The 21,929-nt window shown below is 43.3% G+C and overlaps 1 protein-coding gene across 3 annotated transcripts; it reads left to right on the top strand.

Annotated features, from left to right (window-relative positions):
• Window positions 1–1,800: 1,800 nt before the first annotated feature.
• On the top strand, window positions 1,801–20,428 carry GCG (glucagon). 3 transcript variants are annotated; one of them, XM_083715124.1, is made up of 7 exons: window positions 1,801–1,907; window positions 6,702–6,802; window positions 7,187–7,348; window positions 10,366–10,416; window positions 14,629–14,766; window positions 17,931–18,074; window positions 20,173–20,428. In XM_083715124.1, the coding sequence occupies exons 2-7, from the start codon at window positions 6,711–6,713 to the stop codon at window positions 20,174–20,176; spliced, it is 591 nt and encodes a 196-aa protein (XP_083571250.1). In that variant the 5' UTR covers window positions 1,801–1,907; window positions 6,702–6,710; the 3' UTR covers window positions 20,177–20,428. The 3 variants fall into 3 exon arrangements, with proteins under 3 accessions (XP_083571250.1, XP_083571252.1, XP_083571251.1); XM_083715126.1 differs by lacking the exon at window positions 7,187–7,348; XM_083715125.1 differs by lacking the exon at window positions 14,629–14,766.
• The last annotated feature ends 1,501 nt before the right edge of the window (window positions 20,429–21,929 follow it).

Raw genomic sequence — 21,929 nt, 5'->3', positions numbered from 1 at the left:
CCAGGGGAAGAAGAGAAGAAGAGTTTGGATTTGATATCCCGCTTTATTACTACCCGAAGGAGTCTCAAAGCGACTAACATTCTCCTTTCCCTTTCTCCCCCATAACAAACACTCTGTGAGGTGAGTGGGGCTGAGAGACTTCAGAGAAGTGTGACTAGCCCAAGGTTACCCAGCAGCTGCATGTGGAGGAGCGGGGAAGCAAACCCAGTTCACCAGATTATGAGTCTACCATTCTTAACCACTACACCACACTGGCTCTCTGGGGAGCCGTGCCCTCGGCCTGCCCCTCAGAGCAGAGGCCTCTCCTCCTGCTCGCCCACTCTCCAGCAGCCGCTGTGAGCTGCCCAATGGAGGAGGTTGGCAGCAGCGGCCATGGAGAGGCAATGGGATGCTCCCTCACAGCCACAGCTGCCACTTGGGGCAATCGCTGGCACATCCTCCTTTCTAATCTCAGCGGTGGCAGCACTGGCAGGGAAAATAGGGACATTCCAGGATCAAATCAGAAGCCGGGATGACTTTCGTAATTCCTGGGCTGTCCCTGGATAATCGGGACACTTGGAGGGGATACTGCTGTGCTAAATAGAGCCCACTCCCATGTTACAGTGCATGGTTTTGCAACCTTGCAGTAACAGGATCCTCAAGCATGGACTGTCAAGTAAGGGGACACACCCCAACCTAAAATGCATTGTAAAAAAAGTAAAGGGGTAAAGGACCCCTGGACAGTTACGTCCAGTCAAAGGTGACTATGGGGTTGTGGCACTCATCTCACTTTCAGACTGAGGGAGCCGGTGTTTGTCCACAGACAGCTTTCCAGGTCATGTGGCCAGCTTGACTAAACCACTTCTGGTGCAACAGAACACCTTGATGGAAACCAGAGTACACAGAAACGCCATCTACCTTCCCGCCACAGTGGTACCTATTTATCTACTTGCACTGGCATGCTTTCGAACTGCTAGGTTGGCAGGAGCAGGGGCAGAGCAACAGGAGCTCACCCCTTTGTGGGGATTTGAACCGCCGACCTTCTGATCAGCAAGCCCAAGAGGCTCAGTGGTTTAGACCATAGCGCCACCCGCCATTGTACCAGCAGTACCACCAATAAATCACACACAGGTGGACAAATAAGGCCATAGCTCAGTGGTAGAGGATCTGCCCTGTATGGAGAAAGTCCCAGGTTCTACTTTTTTTAAAAAAGTTTTCAGTTTTACAATTGCATCATTTTTGCAGATGGTCTCAGGTTGAATCCCTAGCATCTCCAGGTTGGGCTGGGAATATCTCCTTCCTGAAACCCTTGGAATCATCTTCCAGTAGGTGAACATGATACTGAGCTAGATGAATCAATGGTCTGACAGCCCCCTGTGTTAAAAGGGTTTTTTAGAATACTTCATTCTGGAATGCTTTAAAACGCCTTATTCTGGATCATGACCACAGCATTTGTGTGATCAAATATGAATTGCATTTAATTGTGCTCCCATTGTGTTTGTGTGTGCCATAAGGAATGCATTGTTTCCCAAGCGCTCGATTCCTACGCTGGGTCGGTCTAATATTACGGTGACAGTTACTTCTTTTGACAGTGACACCTCATTGACTTCGTTAGGCTCTGTGTCAACACTGATGTCACAGAGTAAACAGAACAGACGTGTGAAATCAGTTGTAAAAAAATGGTCAAATGCAAAGAATGGCAAACAACAGAATTCCCCCACCCCACCGCAATTGACTAAGGAAACTGTCAGCAATGATGCACTCCTATAAGTGCTTGCCAGAGCTGAACAGTATATATAGATATCCGTGACTGAGCAGGAGAGACTAGCAGACAATTACTCTTGGATCCTCAAGGCTTCCAGAAGTCCCAGAAAAAGAGACAGCACTGCCTTTCCTGCTTCTCCATAACCCTTCCAAAATACCTACAGGTAAGAAGAATAAGATAAGTTACCTGTAGTATTCATTGGGAGAACTTCTTGTATGTTTGGCTAACTTAGGCTGCATCAACAGGTGGCTTTGTAATAGTTTTCCTTTTTCTCCCTCTTGATGATAAGCATCGGATTGAGAAATATGATGCAAACTAGTTTAAAATCCATTTCACTCACAAGCTGTGCTGTTTGTAATACTGAAGTAAATGACAACAGGCAGGGAGAAAAAAATAATTGTATAATTATGATAAAATTATAGACAGATAGAGAGAAAGACTGATGGTATAATTATGAGAAAATTCCTGATGAAAGTGTTGAGGGAGGGTGGTTTGTTTTGTTGCTGTTTTAAAAAAATGAGAATATTTTGTATTTCAATTTTTTGTTTTTTTAAAAAAAGAAAAAGAAAAAGGGAGGTTTAGATGCAGAATCGTTCCTTGTTAAATTAAAGAGCAACATTTCAAAAGCACTACCCTCGTAAGCCAAACAAAATTTGGGAACACTCCAGCCAAAGTTGAGATCCTTCATGCCCCATGAATAGCCAAGAAGGGTTCAGTTTATGCCGTGCAGCCTTGATCCTATTTCTTTTTCCTTGTAAATGTAAGTTTAAGTTTCATTGACTGTATGAAGGATTGCTCTCCAATTCTCTTCATTGAATTGGAGCTTTAAAATGCTTAACTTCATTTTTTTTTTTGTTTTAGTGATTATTTTGTACTGTTTTTAATGGGGTGTTATGCTTCCTTGAATACATCTTGTGCTCTGCCCTAATATTTTATGATGCAGAAGTATATATAAAAACTTTTTTAAAAAAAAATTAAACTTTGGCTGGATCATGTCCTTAATCTGCTTCTGCAGAATCACACTGTGATGGTTAACCCTCAATTCATTTTCAGTTTATGACACTTTTACCATAAAAGGGTCTCTTTAAAAAAAATTATTGATCTGACTCTGCAATGCAAGAATCTGTGATTGGATTCCCTATTCCTTTTCATTTCTGAAAAGTATTTCAGATGGAGCTCTGTTGCAAGAGAAGGAGTCAGTCCGTTCTCACTTCCTAATTCTTCAGTGCAATAGTACAATCTGCCTGCATGTTGAATGTCTCTGACCTTAACCAGGGCCCCAATCCACATATAGAGACTCCATTGCAATTTTTAGGTACAGGAAGTGATCTTTTACACCTTACATAGGCATTAAAATAGATATCCATATGGGGCGTAGAGGATTCAATGGGAAATAACAATTTATTGGGTACATTGATCTCTTTGTTTTGGAGATAACTTCTCTGTCTGGCAGCATCACCAATGGATGAACGGTAGAAAACTTTTCTATGTAGAGTATGAGAAAGTTTCAAGGTGATGGGATAATGAGTTGCTGTTCCATCCTAAGCCCCACTCCAAAAAATCTGAAATTAAAAGTGTGTTAATTAACACGTAGGAATCTTATTCTCTCACACCATTTCAGTTCATGTTCCTTACCTCAATTCACAATAATCATGTTACCCTTTAGCTAGTGTGAGAGAAAAATGATGATGATGATGATTTTATATGCCACCCATCTGACTGGGCTGCCCAAGCCACTCTGGACAGCTTCCAGAAAATTATAAAACTATGGTAAACAACTGTCTTACCTACCCTGGATTATAGCCACCAGTGCCCTATGAGAAGCCTCCAATGTAAGCCATAATTCACCCGTTCCGAAACCATTCTTTAACCAAAGCATAACTATCCCTTGAACTTTGCACTTTTCTGAATTTTGCAATGCACTTCTTCAGCCAAGTATTCTCCTCACAAGAATGCAGAAACTAGGGTACAGTGTACATAAATGAGCATATATTACAGTAAATAGCATACAAAGATGTATCATATAACAGGAAATTGCAAAAACGCATCTATCAGGAGGAATTGCATGCAAAAATGTGCATATTATGAGAAATTCACGCGTAAATGATGGTGAATTTTCATGAGTACTTAAAAATGATTGAAATGTGGAGAACTGGACTTAACAGAAAAATGGGAAACAGAGAAAGCAAAATGGTCAGATTTGCCAATTCCTCGCTCCTAGCAAGGAAGGCAGTTTTCTTCCATATTTGTCAAGCATTCTTTTCCGTTTTACTTTTTGAGCATGGTGTTGGTTTCTTCTTTTGTAAATTGGAACATCACAATGCGCCCCAATGGTGGTGCACGCACCTAGGTTTTTCAACAACAAATAAAATCTTCTGTATACTATTGTATATAGTTTAGCAGCAATACGCCTTGATTCTAAACATGCGGGCTTGTAAGCTTGTTTAATTCAACAGAGTTTACTGCTAAGGACTTGTTTTTCAAGTTGGTTTTGTTTGTTTTTTTAGTTTAGAGAAAAGGCAAGTAAAAGGTGATAACACAGAAATTTATAAAACCAGGCACGTTATGGAGAAAGCGGTTCGAGAAAAGTTTTCCTCCCTTTCTCATAGTACAGGAAATTGCAGACCTCCAGTGAAGCTGAATGTTGGAAGATTTAGGGCAGATATGAGAAAGCAGTTCTTCATGCAACACATAGTCAGTCTATGGGACTCGCTCCCCGAGGAGGCAGCAATGGCTACCAATGTGGTTGGCTTTATAAGAGAAGTAGACAAATCCATGGAGGAGATGACGATCAATGGCTACTAGCCACATGCCTGTGCTCTCCCTCCACAGTTAAAGACAGCAATGCTTCTGAATACCAGTCACTGGAAGCCATCGGAGGGGAGCGTGCTCTCCTGCTTGCAGGTTTCCCACAAACACCCGGTTGGCCACTGTGTGAACAGGATGCTGAACTAGATCAGCCATTGACCTGAACCAACAGCCTCTTATTATGTTCTGAAGCTGGGAAAAGGTAATCCTGGCCACAGAGGTCACTTGGCCCTCGAATCACAAAGGTGCATCCATGCGTATTCCAAGCTATGTACCTGATCCTTTACAGGGTGCATCACCCCATCCAGAACAAGCAATTGGCTTATATTTCAGACACAGAAGCCACCGACCCAAAAAACCTTCCATCTCCCCAAGGTTCGGCCCCTGTTTATTGGCCCTCATTCAATCCACCACTGTGTTTGTGCACTGGTCCAGAGCTTGCATAGCCTCTCTTGATTCAGATGTTGTGGAGAGTGTCTTCATCAGCATATATATTCATCCCTAAGAGAGGCCATCGAGAGCATTGGCTTGAGATTTTTAGAATATCATTGGGAAGAAGCATGCCCTCTTGGGAAATAGCACTAGGAGGCAGCATTGCACTGCTGAAGGACATAAGGAAGGGAAAGCAGGACTGCGTTATTCTTGCAAATCTGAAAAGGAAGGTGGTGGCAGGCAAGGCAGCAGTGGCGGCAGGACAGTTTGTATGCATTCTTACGAAACACGTTACGAAACAGGGCCTAACATAGCAAAAGAGCTTGTTTGCTTTGATCAAGTCCTGTGCCCCTGCTTTCAGAGTGACGTGGTTGCATAACTCAGTTTTGCAGAATTGTGCCAGTGGTTGGTAACTATAAATAGAAACCCACATAAAAGTTGTGCCATATTGCAGGGTGCTAGGAATTCCTTTTCGTTATTTACGCAATTGAGTTATAGAGTAATCATCTTTACACTCTCTAAATCAGTGTTTCCCCAAACTTGAGTCTCTAGCTGTTTTTTTAGACTACAACTCCTATCATCCGTAGCTGGTGAGACCAGTGGTCAGGGATGATGGGAACTGTAATTCAAAAGCAGCTGGAGACCCAAGTTTGGGATAGATAAAGGTCCAGTCGTGACCGACTCTGGGGTTGCGGCGCTCATCTCGCTTTATTGGCCAAGGGAGCCGGCATACAGCTTCCAAGTCATATGGCCAGCAGGACTAAGCCGCTTCTGGCAAACCAGAGCAGCGCACGGAAACGCTGTTTACCTTCCCGCCGGAGCAGTACCTATTTATCTACTTGCACTTTGACGTGCTTTCGAACTGCTAGGTTGGCAGGAGCATGGACCGAGCAACGGGAGCTCACCCTGTCGCGGGGATTCGAACCACCAACCTTCTGATCAGCAAGGCCTAGGCTCTGTGGTTTAACCCACAGCGCCACCCGCATCCCTCAGTTTGGGATACACTGCTCTAAATCATATTTAATCCTCTAAATCCTCTATTAATTTTTAGTCTCTATGGAGATTCATCCCACAGGTAAGGAAGTCAAACTGATTTCAGTGGGTGTCCTTCCAGGTAAGACTCATATTCATATGCCACACCCCTGTGATGGAAGCTGTCAAGAGTTGTATCTGTTGGGCAGCAACACTCCAGGTTGGGGCTGTAAAATCCACTAGTCATGTGGTTTCACCTAGAATGTTTGGAAGACTTTATGCCTGTCCTAGCGACCACTAGGATTTCACTGTATTGACATGTAGATTCTTCATAAGCATGGCTTTCCCCCCAAGGTATGGCCATGTGCTTAGCATGCAAACTGCTCCAGATTCAATCTCTGGCAACTCCAGCTAAAAATGTCAGGAACTAAGTGGTGGGGAAAACCTCTGCCTGAGATTCTGGGGGAACTGCTGTCAGGCAGAGTGGTACATTAAATGATCCCTACTACTTTGAACACAAATTTTTAGGCTTATCATAAACTGGGGTGGTGGTGGTGAATGAATTAAATGAATGGATCATCTAATCTGGTCTGAGGCTTCTTCCTATGGAAATTCCTCTGGTACACAGAATAGTTCTTTGTGACTTCCACATGGAGGTATAATGGCTGATCCATCCTTCAGGCCAGGTCTCGAGTGTATGGAGCAGGCTGCAATGACTATTAACCCCTCTAACTCTGCCCTACAGGTGACGAAAATGAAAAACATGTACTTTGTGGCTGGGTTGCTTTTCATGATTGTACAGAGCAGCTGGCAAAGTGCCCTTCAAGACAGAGAAGAGAAATCCAGGTAAACACCAGAGATCAAACTTTTAACGCTATAACAACCCAAATGTGGGCTACGTATTTTCTGGTAACAGAGCTGGCACGGAAGTCCGTTTAAGATGCTATCATTTAATCTTGCCACCCCCCAAAAATTGGATAAGGCAGCAGCAAATGAAATTGCCAATTTAACCAGTGGTGCTTTTGTCCCTTTGGCTTTTGTTGTGTAAGCAAAATCTCTATTTCCCATTACCAAACTGTTATTAAGCAACTAACAATCCTTTCTTAGCAGCCATTATTACTTCTAGTACATTAGTTGCATATCTCTTATGAGGAGGTTGATACATGGTACGGTGACTTTCAAAATGTGCAATTTTCAGTACAAATAATTTGTTACAAACCACACTTATAGATCCTTCAAGGCTTCCCAGGCTGAACTATTAGATGACTCTAGACAGCTGAATGAAGTGAAACGTCATTCACAAGGTACATTCACCAGCGATTACAGCAAGTACTTGGACACGATACGAGCTCAAGATTTTGTACAGTGGTTAATGAACACTAAAAGAAGCGGGTAAGCAAAATGGACAAACCCCACCTGAACCCCCTTATAAACTGCCACATGGCACGCACAAGAAAGTCTTATGCTGGTGTACCTGGTACCATAGGAGACCCAGGAGATTGCATGATGAGGGGATAACTTCAACCAACTAAATATATAGAGTTTGCATCAATTCCAAGAGCTTCAGTGTTCATCCATCCATCTGTCCACCCATCCATCCATCCATCCAGTCATCTGTCCAATTGTTTGTTCATCCATCTATCCATCCTGATTTACAGCCCATTCTATGCTGAGAGATTGGAGCAAACAGCATCACTCGAATCTATTACAAAAGCATCTTTTCACAAAGAATTCAGCGTCATCTCTTTGCTTCAAATGTGCCACTCCGTAATTTCCAGCACCCTGAGATACAGATGCTAGGTAAATCTCATTGTAACCTTTCCCCAACAGGTGTTAGTTGAAATAACTAACAATCAAATGAAAAGTTTTCTCATGCAAAACCCGCTGAAAGGAATGGGAATTGTGCAACAGTAAACACTGTCTACTTGAGCAACTCCCATTTGATCAATAGAGTTAAAACTGAAGAACATCTGAATGCTTTGGCCACAATTCAATCACGCTCATAGCAGAATGATCCTGTGCTGGTGCAGCTATTGTTCCTCCCAATTCTGACTATCATTGCTGTATGCCTTTTGGCTCATTGCTGAGTGGGGCATCCCTGGTATCTCAGGCCCTAATCAAGCGCTCTAACCAGGACACGGCAATGTCAAAATAAAACCGGTACACTAGAATATCAGTTTCATTTTAAAACATCCTATCAAACAATGCATACACACACACACATTTTCAGAGATGAGACAATGAGGACCTTTTGAAACATTCAAATCAGTAACTTTGTTATCAGAAGAATGACAAAGTTCTAAGGCCATTAAGTGAAATTATTTTTGGAACAGCTTTATTTGGAAATTTAACATTACCATATGTAGGATCAAGATTTTAAACCACGGGCACGTGGTTTAAAAGAAGATAACACAATATACAGAACAGTCTACATAGCCTCCTAAAGCAGAGCAAGGTATGTTCCAGCTATAGTACTGCAATACACTGGAGCATTTGGGTTGGAATATAGAACACTATACCAAGTGAGACCATTGTCCATCTAACTCACTATTGTCTACACTGACTGGCTGCACCTCTCCAGAGTTTCGTATGGGGTCTTTCTTAGCCCTGCTTTCCTAGAGATGCCAGGAACTGAATCTTGGATCTTTAGTATATGAAGCATGTGCCCTTCCCCTAGGAAAAAAACGTGCCTTATGTCGGGGTGAGACTATTTCCCCATCAAGCCCAAAGTTATCTACTCTGACTACCAGGCGCACTCCAAGCTCTCAAGCAGGTGTTTCTTGTTACCTGCAACCTGATCTTTAACTGGAGACACCATACTGAATCAGGGACCTTCAGTACACAAGGCATGTGCACTGAGCTATGGTCTCTTTCCCAGAAGAATGTGGGCCCAAGGAGGAAAGTTATGCATGCAGATATGAACATCCTTAAACATGAACTATGTGCATAGCTGGCTACATGAAACAGACTTGTCCAAGGAAGAAGTCTCGATGCCCCCTCTGCACAAGGTGAAAGCACAAAGGAAGGAATTGGTCCACTGTGGATCCTACCCATAGTACTGTCGTGCAGTAAAGTAATGGCTTTCAAATTGCTTGCCTTCGGGGAATCCTTACTCTGCTGATTTGTCAACTGAGGAATTCCAGTTCATCTGCCATGGTATTCCTATTCCATTGAAGAAGATGCCAGGAAGTGTTCTAGAGCATCCTCTCACTTCTCAGCCAAGGTGATCAGGCACCAGTGTAGCCCTCAATGAACCGACAGTGTGACCTATAACATTCCCTTGTAGGAGCACTGACAGTGATGGGGAAATTACATTGCAGCATTGCTTAGTCACTGATAATCTTCTGATCGAGGACCAGCAGCCAAGCTTCTAAGGAACACCAGCCTTCCCTGGAATACAGCTTGGAAAACCAATGCAGCAAAATCTAACCAAAAGCAATGTACTATTGGAAACTCCTGAAATAAACCAACTGTGTGTGTGGGTTTACTTTTCTTTATTCCACCCCCTCTTTACTTCTCCTTCACAACTTTATGTTTGGATCATTCACCATTTCTCATGCTGACAGCCAAAGTCATTTGGTACTTTGGTGTCTCTCATTCGCGTATCAGTATTTGATATGTTGCTGTCCACATACTTCGTTGCCATTGCTGCTTCACTGTCATGTGTGTTGTTGTTGTTTCTCTTTTGGGGTCTTGTGTTCACTTTAGCCATCACTGTTGTTCCATCAGTCTGTCAAACAATGCCTTAATCAGATGACATTGGCTAGCAACTTGATAAATGAAGCTCTCTTATGGTATATGTGAAAGTCTCAGATAATCTAAGAGGTCATGGTCCTGCCACTTTATGTTATGCATAGGGCAAGCAGAGAGCTGCCAGGAAAGGGGTCCCTCTGGAGTGTTGTTGTCTTTGTGGCTGAGTTCATTCTGTGGGCAGCCTCCCTACCCATCAATCCTACAGCCTCCCAGAATGCAAAGGAGAACTTCACAGCCTTCCATTGGTTATGGAATATCAAGAGTGGCTGTGCCAATGTTCCTTTTGAACAGACCACAGCCCATCAGACTAAGCCCAGCTTTTCCCAATAGCCACCCTGGGGTTGATGGGAGTTGTGGTCCTAAACACTTTTGGAGGTGTCTTTCATTCTAAAACACCAAACAGGATTGATCATTCTTAGCTACTGGGTGCAGTGGTTGGTCAATCAGTTGTAATACATATATAAATTATGTCCCCAACGAAAGACAACGCTGGGATATTTATAGAATTAAATGCAGAAGTAATGGAATTCCTATATGATTCTTGTTGTATACATTTAAGTTAGTTAACTGATGTGCAATGGGTTCCCCCCTCCCCCGTCTACATATCTGTGCAAATTTAATTTTAATAACCTAATGCCTATGGACCTCTGCTGCAGACAAGGCCGTGAAGAGAGTGAGAAAGAAAACCTCCTGGACAATCTCTCAAGGTATTTTAAGTAATTTCATATTTTTTTTAACACAGGGAATATTAAAAAAACAGATCCTAAACCAATTTGACTAGGGTACTTCCAGGTGGACAGTTGATTGAGTACTCATTCCTCTTGGTTTGCAGGGAGATTAGAGAATTCTGGCTATTTAACAAGCTTTTTTTCTGATCTGTTTGTGGAGAAGTTAGGTGACAGTTGTGTCGAGGCAAGTGTTATCCCACACTTTCCAGCACATTTCCCAGCCACCTTTGTTACTTAAAAAAGTCCAATCTTTTGGGAAAGCGGGTTTGTTCCATTCCCCTATAAATTTGCCAGTACGTGACTACACCCCACCTGAAAACACCAAAAGTCTGGAAGTGCTCTCAGTTTACACACACACACACACACACACACACACACACACACACACACACAAAATCTGGAAAACATTAGCCCTCAAGTGCAATAGTGTGCTACATGGATGCTACTGCCTATGAAGAATCTCCCCTCTCAATGCTGACAATGCAGATCTGACCATCTGGTAGGAGAGAAGGTGTGCCTCCTGGAAAAAGTTCTCCCAACACGTAATGTCTACATATGATGATGCTTATAGCAGCTGTGGGGAAGCTTGGCCCTTCCTGATGCTGCTGAACCTCATCTCCCATCAACCGCAGCAAACTTGGCCAGCAATGGTGGGGTTCATAGTTCAGAGGGCCAAAGGTTTCTCACACCCACCTTAGAGAACCATCTAAGCTAGACCGGAATGACAGTGGTTCTCCAGAGCCTCAGGCAGAGGTTCCCCCTCCCCAAGTGTTGCTGCCTGATCCTTTTATCTGGTAACATTAGGGATTGAGTTTGAGACCTTTTGCACGCAGATCAAATCTACCACTTAACTATGGCTGTCCTCCCAGGGTGTACCAAATGTGGCTTTTTGTACACAGTAGCTTTTTGTGAAGTTATGTGTGCATGGAAACCTCTTTCTGCTTGTGCATGATCCTTCCTGGATTGGGGGTGACTTCTCTTTCATGGCTGTTCCATTCCATGACAGTGACACACAAATAGACGGGCTTAGGGCAGTAGCTCAAGTTAGATTTTTATAATGAATTCAAGTATAGTCAGGTAAAAACAATGATGTCTGCTAGTTTCAGACATGATATCACAGGTAGCTGTTCCCTTGGCATTGTGGACAAGTGTGTTGTTAGAACCACCCACACCTGCCCTTTGGATTATGTTCTCTTGATTGATCATGATGCCCGGTGTACTTCACACATTAGGTGGGGGTAAATACCAAGTGGATACATGATACCATGTGGTGCAGGTTGCAGGGAACCAGAGCCCATCACAGCTTCCTGACACATGCACCTGTGCAATGCACCTGTTTGCGTACATTATATTTTTACTTGTGGATGTAAAATATGTTATATGTAGTCATGTCCACAAGGAGTGTGAAGTAGTCCTTAGCTAACAAGCTTACAGAGTTTTACATAGGTTTACACTAAATGCCTTTAACGGTGCTTCTCAAAATATGTAGACATTCAACTCATGAATCTAACACAGACACAAGAATCACTAAGCATAATGTAATTCAGTGGAGGGGGGGAAACCAAGGGATTCTAAAAATGTTGGCGGGGAAAGTGAAACGGGATCCAGCATAAAACTTAACAAAAATAATATGCATATAGGGAATAGTTTTACTATGCATGAACTTCCAAACAAACAGAAATGCAGTAGTGATATGTTTGTGGAAATCTGAAATGGCGGGGAATAGCAAGGGAAGATTCAGTATGACTCGGGTATCGCATCAGGAAAGGTTGGGAACACATCCATTTTCCATTTGAGGTGTCTTTGGGAAGAATTCTCAGAAAGATGGTCTACACTAGAGGCGGCCACTGATTCCGTTCTTTCCCCCGAATGAAGCTATCAGCCCCTACCCTCATTGATCCTAGAATGAAAAGAGGTTTCTGGATGAATGGAATCTTTGACACCTTTGATTTGGCTGGGCATTTTGTGGAACCCTTTAGCAAAACTCATGGCCGGCAAAAGGTTGATGGAAGCACCTCCACCGTTAAGCACATCCTGATTTCTCATCAAGCGATACATCTCCTTACCCGTGCTGTATGTCCTCTTGCTGTAGAGGTACTATTGTGGACAACTGTTTACATATGCCATAAGGGGACAATTCAAACCCCAAACCTGCTGGGTTGAGAGAGGTCGGCTCCAGAAGATCTTCAGCTCAGCCAGCTTTATCCTGGCATAGCTGGGCTATGCCAGCATAAGCTCCAAATCCTGATTCAGTTAGCAAAATGCTAGTGAAACATCTTCATCCTGGTGTAGCAAGCTGAATCAAATCCTAGATCTTAACTCTGTTCAGCTAAGTCATGTGATCTAGCAAGCCTGCAGAGGTACATCAGCAAAAAGGGGTGCTGTTAAGTGAAACTCTGTCTTAAAGACTTGTTTTCCCTCTGCCAGACTTGGCCAGCTCAGCTGCCAGTAGCCCTACTCCTGAACTGAGTTTGGAATAGGGGTAACTAACACTGGTTTCAGTCAAGCAGGTCCCACTGGCTTACTATACTTAGGATTGCTTGGTCTGCTAAATGCTAGAATTTGCAATGAGATACAGGTGTGGATCATATTGTTGTGGTGTCAGCAGTTGCTTGAGGCAAATCTTCCTAACCGAATAGTAGGTTTGATTGAGCCGCGGGGGGGGGGGGGAGTACAGATTTCTTCTTTGCCAGTATCTAAACTGGGTTGGCACTAGAGCCATTTCCTTGTGGATGTGTTGGGGGGAGGGCAGCAGGAGTCTCCTTTGAAGACCTTAATAGCTCTTGTCCTGCAGTGGAGCTGTCTCCTTAATTCCTGGAATCAGAGAGCCAGTCAAATAACCTTCCATGCTAATTTTGACAACCAAACTGGCTTATTGGGAATGCAGACCAAATGTGTCCAAGTGCAAGTTAGCACTTTGGAAAGCAGTCGTATGGAACCTAGAACTGCCCCACTTCTTTCCAGGTGGACACAACTGAATCTGACCTAACCACTCACACTCTCCCTTTTCTCTTCCTTTGGCCCCTGGTGTGGGTTAAACCTTCTCCTTCCCTCTGAGGATACTTAGATCTCTACCCATTGAGAATCATCTGGTCCAATCTGCAATGCCTCCTATTTCTATTTCTTGGTCATGCTAGAATAGGATGGGCAGTTGAACTGACATGATCTGTCTCTGCTCTCTGTGGCTGCCTCAACCACAATGCCTCCAACTCAGGAGTGTTAAGTCCAGAGAGCCACCTCGGAGCACCTCTAGTTGCTTCCCTGAAGCAGCAGTCTGTGTCTGGTGGGTGGGCAATGGTGGTGGCCGCAGTCACAGTGAATGGTGGGCTGGCTGCAGTGGTGGTGGCAGTGGTGGCCGGTGGATCCACGAGTGGTGGATGGAGTAGGCAGTCTGCCACCTGAGATGGTGTGTCACATGGCTCATTATAGGGTCAGCACTAGAGAGAGAGAGAGAGAGAGAGAGAGAGAGAGAGAGAGAGAGAGAGATGGAGGAGATGCTGGGAGCAAAAAGACAAAGCAAGAAGGCAGCCTGAGTCATGAGTAGGGATGGGGTTCGCAGTCACTGACCAGCTCATTTGTTTTTCACATCATGCTTGCTCAAATTTTCTCTGTTTCAGTCTACTATTCATTCATCACATGTCAGCTCAGTCCAATCTCTCTCCCTCTCCTTTTAAAATATCATAACTGACTTTGGTTCACCTTTGTTGCGATAACTTTTTTGCACAATGGATTTTGCTCTTTGTTGTTCTGCTGCCATTACATTCATCGCTGCCCATCATAATCGAGCATCCATCTGCACACCCCCAGGCAGATTGTGATTTGCTTGTCTTGCAGTGTCTTTGTTTTTTTCTTCCTGCAATGCAACAGAGGTGTTGGTGTGCCCGATCCACAGCTAGTGCCATCATCTTAGCTAAGCAGAGTTCATAGGAGCACACATTCCAGAAGCGCAGCCAATCTGAGTTTGAAAAGGGCTGTACAGTTACAACAGCCAACTTCAACACACAGCCTTTCAGTTTGTTATTTTCTTGCCACCGCCGCAACCGGTCTTGTTAAATATTGCTAACACTTGCCCGAGGCGCAATCGGCTCTCAAAGCTCGCAAACAAGTGGATGAAGCTGTGCTTGTGTGCATGCTCGATTATTGTGAAATTCACCAGTGTTCCTAGTTCTAAGGCAACTGCTCTTCTTTTAGCAACGGACTCGCCAGGCGTCATGCTGAATACGAAAGACATGCTGATGGCACCTTCACCAGTGACATCAGCTCTTACTTGGAGAGCCAAGCTGCCAAGGAGTTCATTGCTTGGCTAGCAAATGGAGGAGGAAGAAGAGAGTAAGAATCCATCTGTTGCTACTATCATTAAGCATTTCTTAGCTTTTTTGGGGGGGATTAATACCAATCAAAGCCTGCTGGAACCACAATGTATTGCTCCCACACCTTCCTCACTGTAATTCATAGTCTTCTTTTGTAATTGAAAATGTTGTCATGGGTGTGGAATGATCTACCTGCCAATTAAAACGTAGTTCTTTTGAGACTTTGATTGTGCTGTTTCATGCTCGAATGGGTCACGTTTTCTCCATGAGGTCAAGTGGTACAGAAGATCAATGTTGGTTTCATGTTTCCTCTGATTTCTTCCCTATCCTGCTTTGCTTCCATTCAAACGTCTTGCACCCGGCTTCTTGACCACCCCAAGTTCTGTCGACCCCAATATCTCTGGTTCCCCGTTTGCCCCAGGATCCCAATCTGCCGCTGTTCCCAGCATCCTCCTTTCCCTTCCATTTTCCCCCATTTCCAAAGTTTGTACAAACTCGTCCTCTTCAAGCCTCTCCTTCTTCTCCTCTCCTTTTTAAAAAGTTGCTGCTAAAAACTCATCATCACACTGTCACTGTCTTTCCCATCCCTTTACAAAAGGGTGTTTGTGTGTGTGTGTGTGTGTGTGTGTGTACCCTCCCACTCTTGCTGTGCGTTACGTTGAATATATTTACCCCTCCTCTCCTGCCTCAAAGCATCCCATAACATTAGGCTGCCAACACCTCCATCAGTAACCTGTACTCCATCAGTAACCACCTACATCCTGTTCTCACCACTCTCGTGACAACCTCCTTTTCTTTTTGATCCTTTTGGCCTGTTCTACCCACTGCTGCTGACTTTGATCCATCTTCCTCAGTGACTGCACATTTGGAACGGCATCTTTCTGCCTCCGTTCCTTCCCTTAATAAGCCCACTCAGAGACGTCTGCAAGCCCCCTACACATTTTTGCCTGTGCGGCCTGGCAGTCGAAAGATCAACACGCTTTGTCCCATCTGTACTTGTTTTGTACCTTTAGACTGTGAGCTCTTTCTGAGCAGGGCCCAACTTCCTTCCTGCCTTCCTTCCTCCTTCCCTCGATTCCGTGCTCAAAATCTATATTGCCAGCTGTAAAAGACACTGCGTATGCCATAGGAGCGCCATAAAAATTGATTATGAGATTGCTGTAATGATGATAGCAAAATGAGATCTGAGAGTCAAACATGGTGATGCATGTTGGAAGTTAGGAAGAAAGACAACTGAGAGTAAAAAAAAAATGAATTTCTGAAACACCTGGTTATAGATAACTTTGGGCATTTCAGTTGCTCTTGAGAAGATACCTGGAGAGGGATGGTGGTGGTGACAAAAATACATTTTTGTAATTGGCAGCAAGGCATGATATAGGTCTGCTCTTACCTGTCCTACTGGAAATCAGTCATTGAATCAGAAACAAAAAGAGAAAGCAACCATACAAGATGGGAAAGCAACACTCCTCTTTTGCACTCTGTTTCCTATAACATAGTGGCTCATGTTGCATGCAAACGCATGGAGTGGTTTGCTTTGATTTAAAGGAAAACCATGATTGTAAGGAGAAAAGCAACAAAATGGGCCGTGTAGCCCTTGGCTCACCCTTTACCTTGGGAGGGGCGAATTGGACCAGAGAAATGGCAAGTGGGAAAGGGTTAAGCATGCCACATTTCTGCTCAAAATCTGCCCCTGTTTTTCTTCTCTTAAAAATACAACCGTGTAGTTATCCCTGAGACTTTTTATAGCTTTGAGAGAATGTAATGGTTCTTTAAAACTGACTCTGCTGCTTTGATATTATTACCAGTCAAATCTAAGACATTAGTTTGGCAAAGATCACAGCAAGCCACAGTTCTCTTGTTTGTGTACCTGCTGAAAGCAACCCCCAAGGCCATTAAAACAGGGCCAGTATTCCTCTCTGTATGCTTAAATGCTTACACATCATCAAAAAGATTGAGGAAAATAATATTGCAGGCTGTTGCAGATTCTCTACAAAACCCATCAGGACTCCTTGATGTTGCTGACAGCCAGATATTTTGACACATTTCCCCCTCTCTCCTCCCAGCCCCTTCCTAGGAATTAAATCTAGAGATTAAGAAGTAAAAAATAAATAAATGATGAAACAGTCAGCTCTGATGTGGGGACATTTAATTCTGAAGTATATTGGGTTCAGCATGCTTGGAATACATTTTAATATTGCCTTTTGCTTCCAACAGTAGCACTGGAACCCTCGGTTTGATATTGTATCTTCTGTTTCTGAACTTGATTAAAATTCTGAGCAAGGAATACTGAACTTTTTCTCAGGAAATGTTTGTTCTGTTGTCATTCCTGTGGTCTCACGCAGAGGAGCTGGCTCACATGATACTAAGAAACTTGTTCTCTTGTGAAATAATTAAAAAATTGTTTGCGTCCGTATACATCCTCTCACACAGAAGGATATTACTGTCTAGGATGAAGCAAACAACTTTATTCTCTGGAAACACAGCTCTCAGAAAATACTGAAATACTGCATCAACATTCTCAAAGAGTTTAGACAGAAGGTTCCCTGGGTGATGATGAATCAACAGTAGAGATTGCTGTCTCTTGTACATATTTGAAGGCTCCCATCCATAACCTGCTTAATCTGGAGCAGTCCCACTTATTTAAAATGGATCTGCGGTTCCAGAAACATTTCATGAACCCACTAGCAGGAATTCAGCACTAGAATAAGATGTCTGGATTCAATGTCATAGCTGCATAATGCTAGAGATATTAATCCCAACTGGTGGGATTTGGTATTACATGCTGAGATTAATAGTGGCTGTGTGTAATATTTGGTCAGGCGAACACTGCTGAAGCACGAAGAAGCCCAAGTTAAACACTTTAAAGTTCCATTTATTTAGGCAGATAAGCATGAGCTTTAAAACCTGCCACTGAAATCATCAGGACATTAAAAGCTCTCAGTCTTGACTGAAAGTGCCAAATGTTTGCCCTTTGCAAGCTATTATGAATTATTATTTTTGTTTCTTTAAGAAACCATTTTCTAGGTCTGCAAGCATATCCTTAGTGCTATTTTGCTAGAAGATACAAAAATTTGGCCCTATACATTTTTTGCTAGGGAGAATTTGAGCAACATTAAGGACTAGGCAGGGGATATATTTATTCTGACCCAAAAGGATGTTATTTGTCCATTTCCCCTCTTTAAGTTTCTCAGAAGGAGCTGGAGCGGCTGAAAACGTTGGCAGAAGACATGCGGATGGCACTTTCACCAGCGATTACCACAGATTCCTGGATGAGGAGGCTGGCAAAGAGTTCCTGAAGTGGCTGATGAGCAACAAACCAACTCAGAGGTGCCTGAATTTTGGCTAACTGTAGACCAGCTTTTCTTGGATTGCCTATTAGCAGGTGTTGGTGTTGGTGTTGAAGGCTGCTTATTTTGCACTTAGTTATTCATTTACACCAGGAACGGCCAACCTCCTGTCTGTAGGGTTTAATCTACAGCTCAGCCCCCCAAACATTTTATCTAGTTCCCCCAAATTTTGTCAGTTTTGGTGGTGATGACAAAAGGAAAGTAGACCATGCGGTGAAAAGGTCAGTGGTGTGTGTGTGTGTGTGTGTGTGTGTGTATGTGTGAACAGCTTATGTGGGAGAGTGTGAATGTGTAAGTACTTTTGTGTTCAGGTCCTGCTTCCAGCTTCTCATAGGCATCTGGTTGGATAACTTTGAGAACAGAATTCTAGACTGGATGGGTCTTTGGTCTGATTCAGCTGACTTTTCTTATGTTAGGTGGTGACACAACCACCTTGGGCCACAATCACCCCCGGTATGTGGCCCCTGGAGAATTGGTTGGCCATATGCATGTAAAGTGTTGGAAATGCTTTATGAATTATTTTAACTTTGTAAATAGAGTGTGGGTATTTCCGGAGGATCCTGTGGGTTTTCCCCCAGATTTCTCCTGGACAGATGTTCCTAATATGTCCATCATGCAAACCAACAAAACGTTTTTTCCACACATGGATGGGGAACAGGTTAAAAAGCACTTGTATACTTGCTGTTTAAATGACTGAGTTTCAGCCAGAGAACTATATGAAGAAAACACCTTCAAGTATACCTCTGGATGTGTGGTGCATATGGACTCCAAGAGTTCAGCAACCATTTCCCATCAGGGAAAGGATTTTCACTTCCACAACAGGACTTTATCTGCTCCCCCGTGCCCTGCACCTGCCTCAAATTTGCTCCAGAGGGTTGACGTAACCCCTACAATAGATTTAGGGAGTGCACAGGGGGAGAAGAGGAGAATAATGTTCTGTCAGTGCAAGCAGAAATCTGGAACATTGAGGTAGCATTACATTTACACAACCCAAAGCCTCTTCCATGCGGCAATGGCAGCAGATCCCACCATTATGTAGAAGGCAGCCACCTCAGGTAGCAGAAATGGAGGCACCTTTGAAAGGAAGCAGATTTGCCAGGCACTGAATTATTTTTTTTGGGGGGGGGGATATTTTTGTCCCAGTGTGCCTGGATATCAATCATGTTTTTATCAATATTTAGTTTTAGAGGCAGTGCCTTCTTTTGCAATGGCTCTCACTAGTAAGGAGTACCCAGACTTCATTTTTTGCTGCTCATGTAAGGCATTATAAGCTCCTCCCTTGAACTATTGCTGTCAACGTTTCCCTTTTTTTAAGGGAAATTCCCTTATTCTGAATAGGATTCCTCGCAAGAAAAGGGAAAAGTTGACAGCTATGTCTTGAATTTTTATCACAATAGGAGTACAGTGGTACCTCAGGTTACAAACACCTCGAGTTACAAACACTTCAGGTTACAGACTCCGCTAAACCAGAAGTAGTACCTTGGGTTAAGAACTTTATCTCAGGATGACAACAGAAATCATGTGGCGGGGCGGTGGCAGCAGGAGGCCCCATTAGCTAAAGTGGTACCTCAGGTTAAGAACGGTTTCAGGTTAAGAATGTACCTCCGCAACAAATTAAGTTCATAACCAGAGGTACCACTGTACTAGAATCTCTCTCTCTCTCTTTTTTTACACACATCCACATACCCTGCAGAGCCACCAATGAGAGGTAAAACTTAGAGCAGAGGTTCCCAAAACTGTGGTCCACAGACCTTCGGGAGTCCATGAGCTTCATTTTGGCAGCCTGTGGCATATCTGTGTCTTTGTAGTTGAAGACAGGAAATGGCATCTCCACTGCATTAAATGTTCACATTGATCTTTAATTGCATTTTATTGCTTCTTTCATTCTGTGGAATAAAATACCACCAGTTAAAAAATAAGAGAGGCACTAAAAATACCTTTAAAAATCATACAGCATGTCACAATGGCCACAAGAGGCAGAAAAATAGTTAAGTGGTCCACAAAGAACCTCCACAATTCTCTTTACTTTTTTTATCTCTCTCTCTGTGTGCGCTAACAATTTTTATTGTGTTTTTCAGATAGAGCATACAGACCACACATAAAATATGAATACAGAACTAATCCCCCAAACAGAGAGAGACAGACAGAAGATTGCAGAAGACGCAGAGTTGCCTTGCATAAAAACAACTTCGCCTTCAGGAGATGCTTTAAATCCAATCCTAATAATAAACTTCACATGATCCACAAATTCAAAAATACTCTGGGAACCCTTCTAGCATCATTATTATTACCACCACACTTATTTGTGTAAGAAATAAAGCTCCCCCAATCCCCTCAGAAGGTGTCCTTGCGTTTTTGTGCCCCTAGCCATCCTTACCGTTAAATTTCCAGCAAGAGCTACCTGCCAGAGCTGCAGCAATTTTCAAGCGCTCCATGGGAATTTTTGTTTAAGGGAGGGGGGACCACTGGCTTGGAAACCACCGTGGCAATTAAGTGGGGTTTCAATCAAACAATTAATTAATTAATTATAGTAATACAGTTCTATCCCCCTTAAAATCAATGTGAAACTCCCTCAACAACCCCCAAAATACAAATGGTATCACCAGGGCAGGATTCCAGCAGAAGGATTTAACCCTTTCCTCCCTTGTTCACATTGATCTTTAATTGCAGGAAACTGCTGTTTTTGACACCAATGCAAACAACAGCTTCAGATGAAGGATTTCTTCAGGACCACAGGGGGGAGGGGTTAAATACCCACCAGGCCTGTTGTGATCCTGAAAATTGCCACTCATTCCCAGCTTATTGTATTTGTATCTTTTTATATTAAAAAAAATAATGAGCAAATTAAATCCAGGATGCAATTAGCATCCCGTCTGGAAGGGACCTCACTCATTGCTGGAAATCTCCTCTATAGCATCCTTAATATCCACCCAACTATCCCATAAAAACATCACAAGCTTCACTGGATCAGACCAAGACCCAAGGAGCTCAGGCTTCTTGTTGTCTACAGTAATCAGCTGGATGCCCCTATTAATAAATGTGTGGAGACAGTCGTGACCAGTGCTGTGAATAGGTGATTTTAGATTCTGGACTTAAAGATCTTAATGGTTTTACAAGCAGTGACCTCTTTTAAGGGTTACTTCAAAATGTGGCAAACCAACCCATGTTTTGCTGAATTGGGGGGGGGGGGTTGTCCTACTGTTCATTCTGCTGAGCAGGGCACTTGACATTTGCCTGAAGGTCCTGCCCCAATGGCGCCCCTGGTTATGATTTTTGTCTTTAGCATCTGACAGAAATTTTCAGAGCAGGTATAAGGACAGCAGAGTAAAATATTAAGCTGTAACCATTGAACCTTCGTTGGCATAAAGGCACAGGAGGTTATCTACAGTTTCCTAGATATCATTGAACATATTCACAAATAGCAGAAGGATGACTTTTTGTTGCCGTGAGCACAGAGAGTTTATAGCGCAGAACTGCATCATGGTCCATTTTCTCACCTTTCTAGCTGCTGCCTTGGTCAGAGGGCTCAAGCACTCACAGTCTACATCTGAAATGTTGTTGCTGTTGTTACCTTCCTCCAAATATGTGAGAATGAGAAAGTTGGGGTTTCTACACAGTGTCCTATCGCAGGGTTGGCCAATGGGACTAGCCAACACCTCCAGATGTTTGGGGGCTGAAAATCCCATAAGCCCTAGCCACATGGCCTGCAGTCATGAATGCTGGGAGTTGTAGTCCCATCAAATATGGACACCCAGCCCTAAGAAATGTTACTTTCCACAGAGCTCATCTAAAGAATGCTGCTCAGTAGGACAGGAAAGCACACAGCTCAGTTGAG

This window comes from Podarcis gaigeae (genome assembly GCF_964106915.1).
Source record: "Podarcis gaigeae genome assembly, chromosome: 1".
Classification (NCBI taxonomy): domain Eukaryota; kingdom Metazoa; phylum Chordata; class Lepidosauria; order Squamata; family Lacertidae; genus Podarcis; species Podarcis gaigeae.
The sequence above is the reverse complement of the archived record's forward strand: the minus strand, read 5'-3'. Positions and strand labels throughout refer to the sequence as shown.

Excerpts from the sequence above, each read along its gene's own strand:
- GCG (XM_083715124.1), top strand. The coding sequence starts at position 6,711 with ATGAAAAACATGTACTTTGTGGCTGGGTTGCTTTTCATGATTGTACAG. Across the intron at positions 6,803-7,186 it reads GACAGAGAAGAGAAATCCAG|ATCCTTCAAGGCTTCCCAGG; the intron begins GTAAACACCAGA and ends CCACACTTATAG. Across the intron at positions 10,417-14,628 it reads CTCCTGGACAATCTCTCAAG|CAACGGACTCGCCAGGCGTC; the intron begins GTATTTTAAGTA and ends CTCTTCTTTTAG.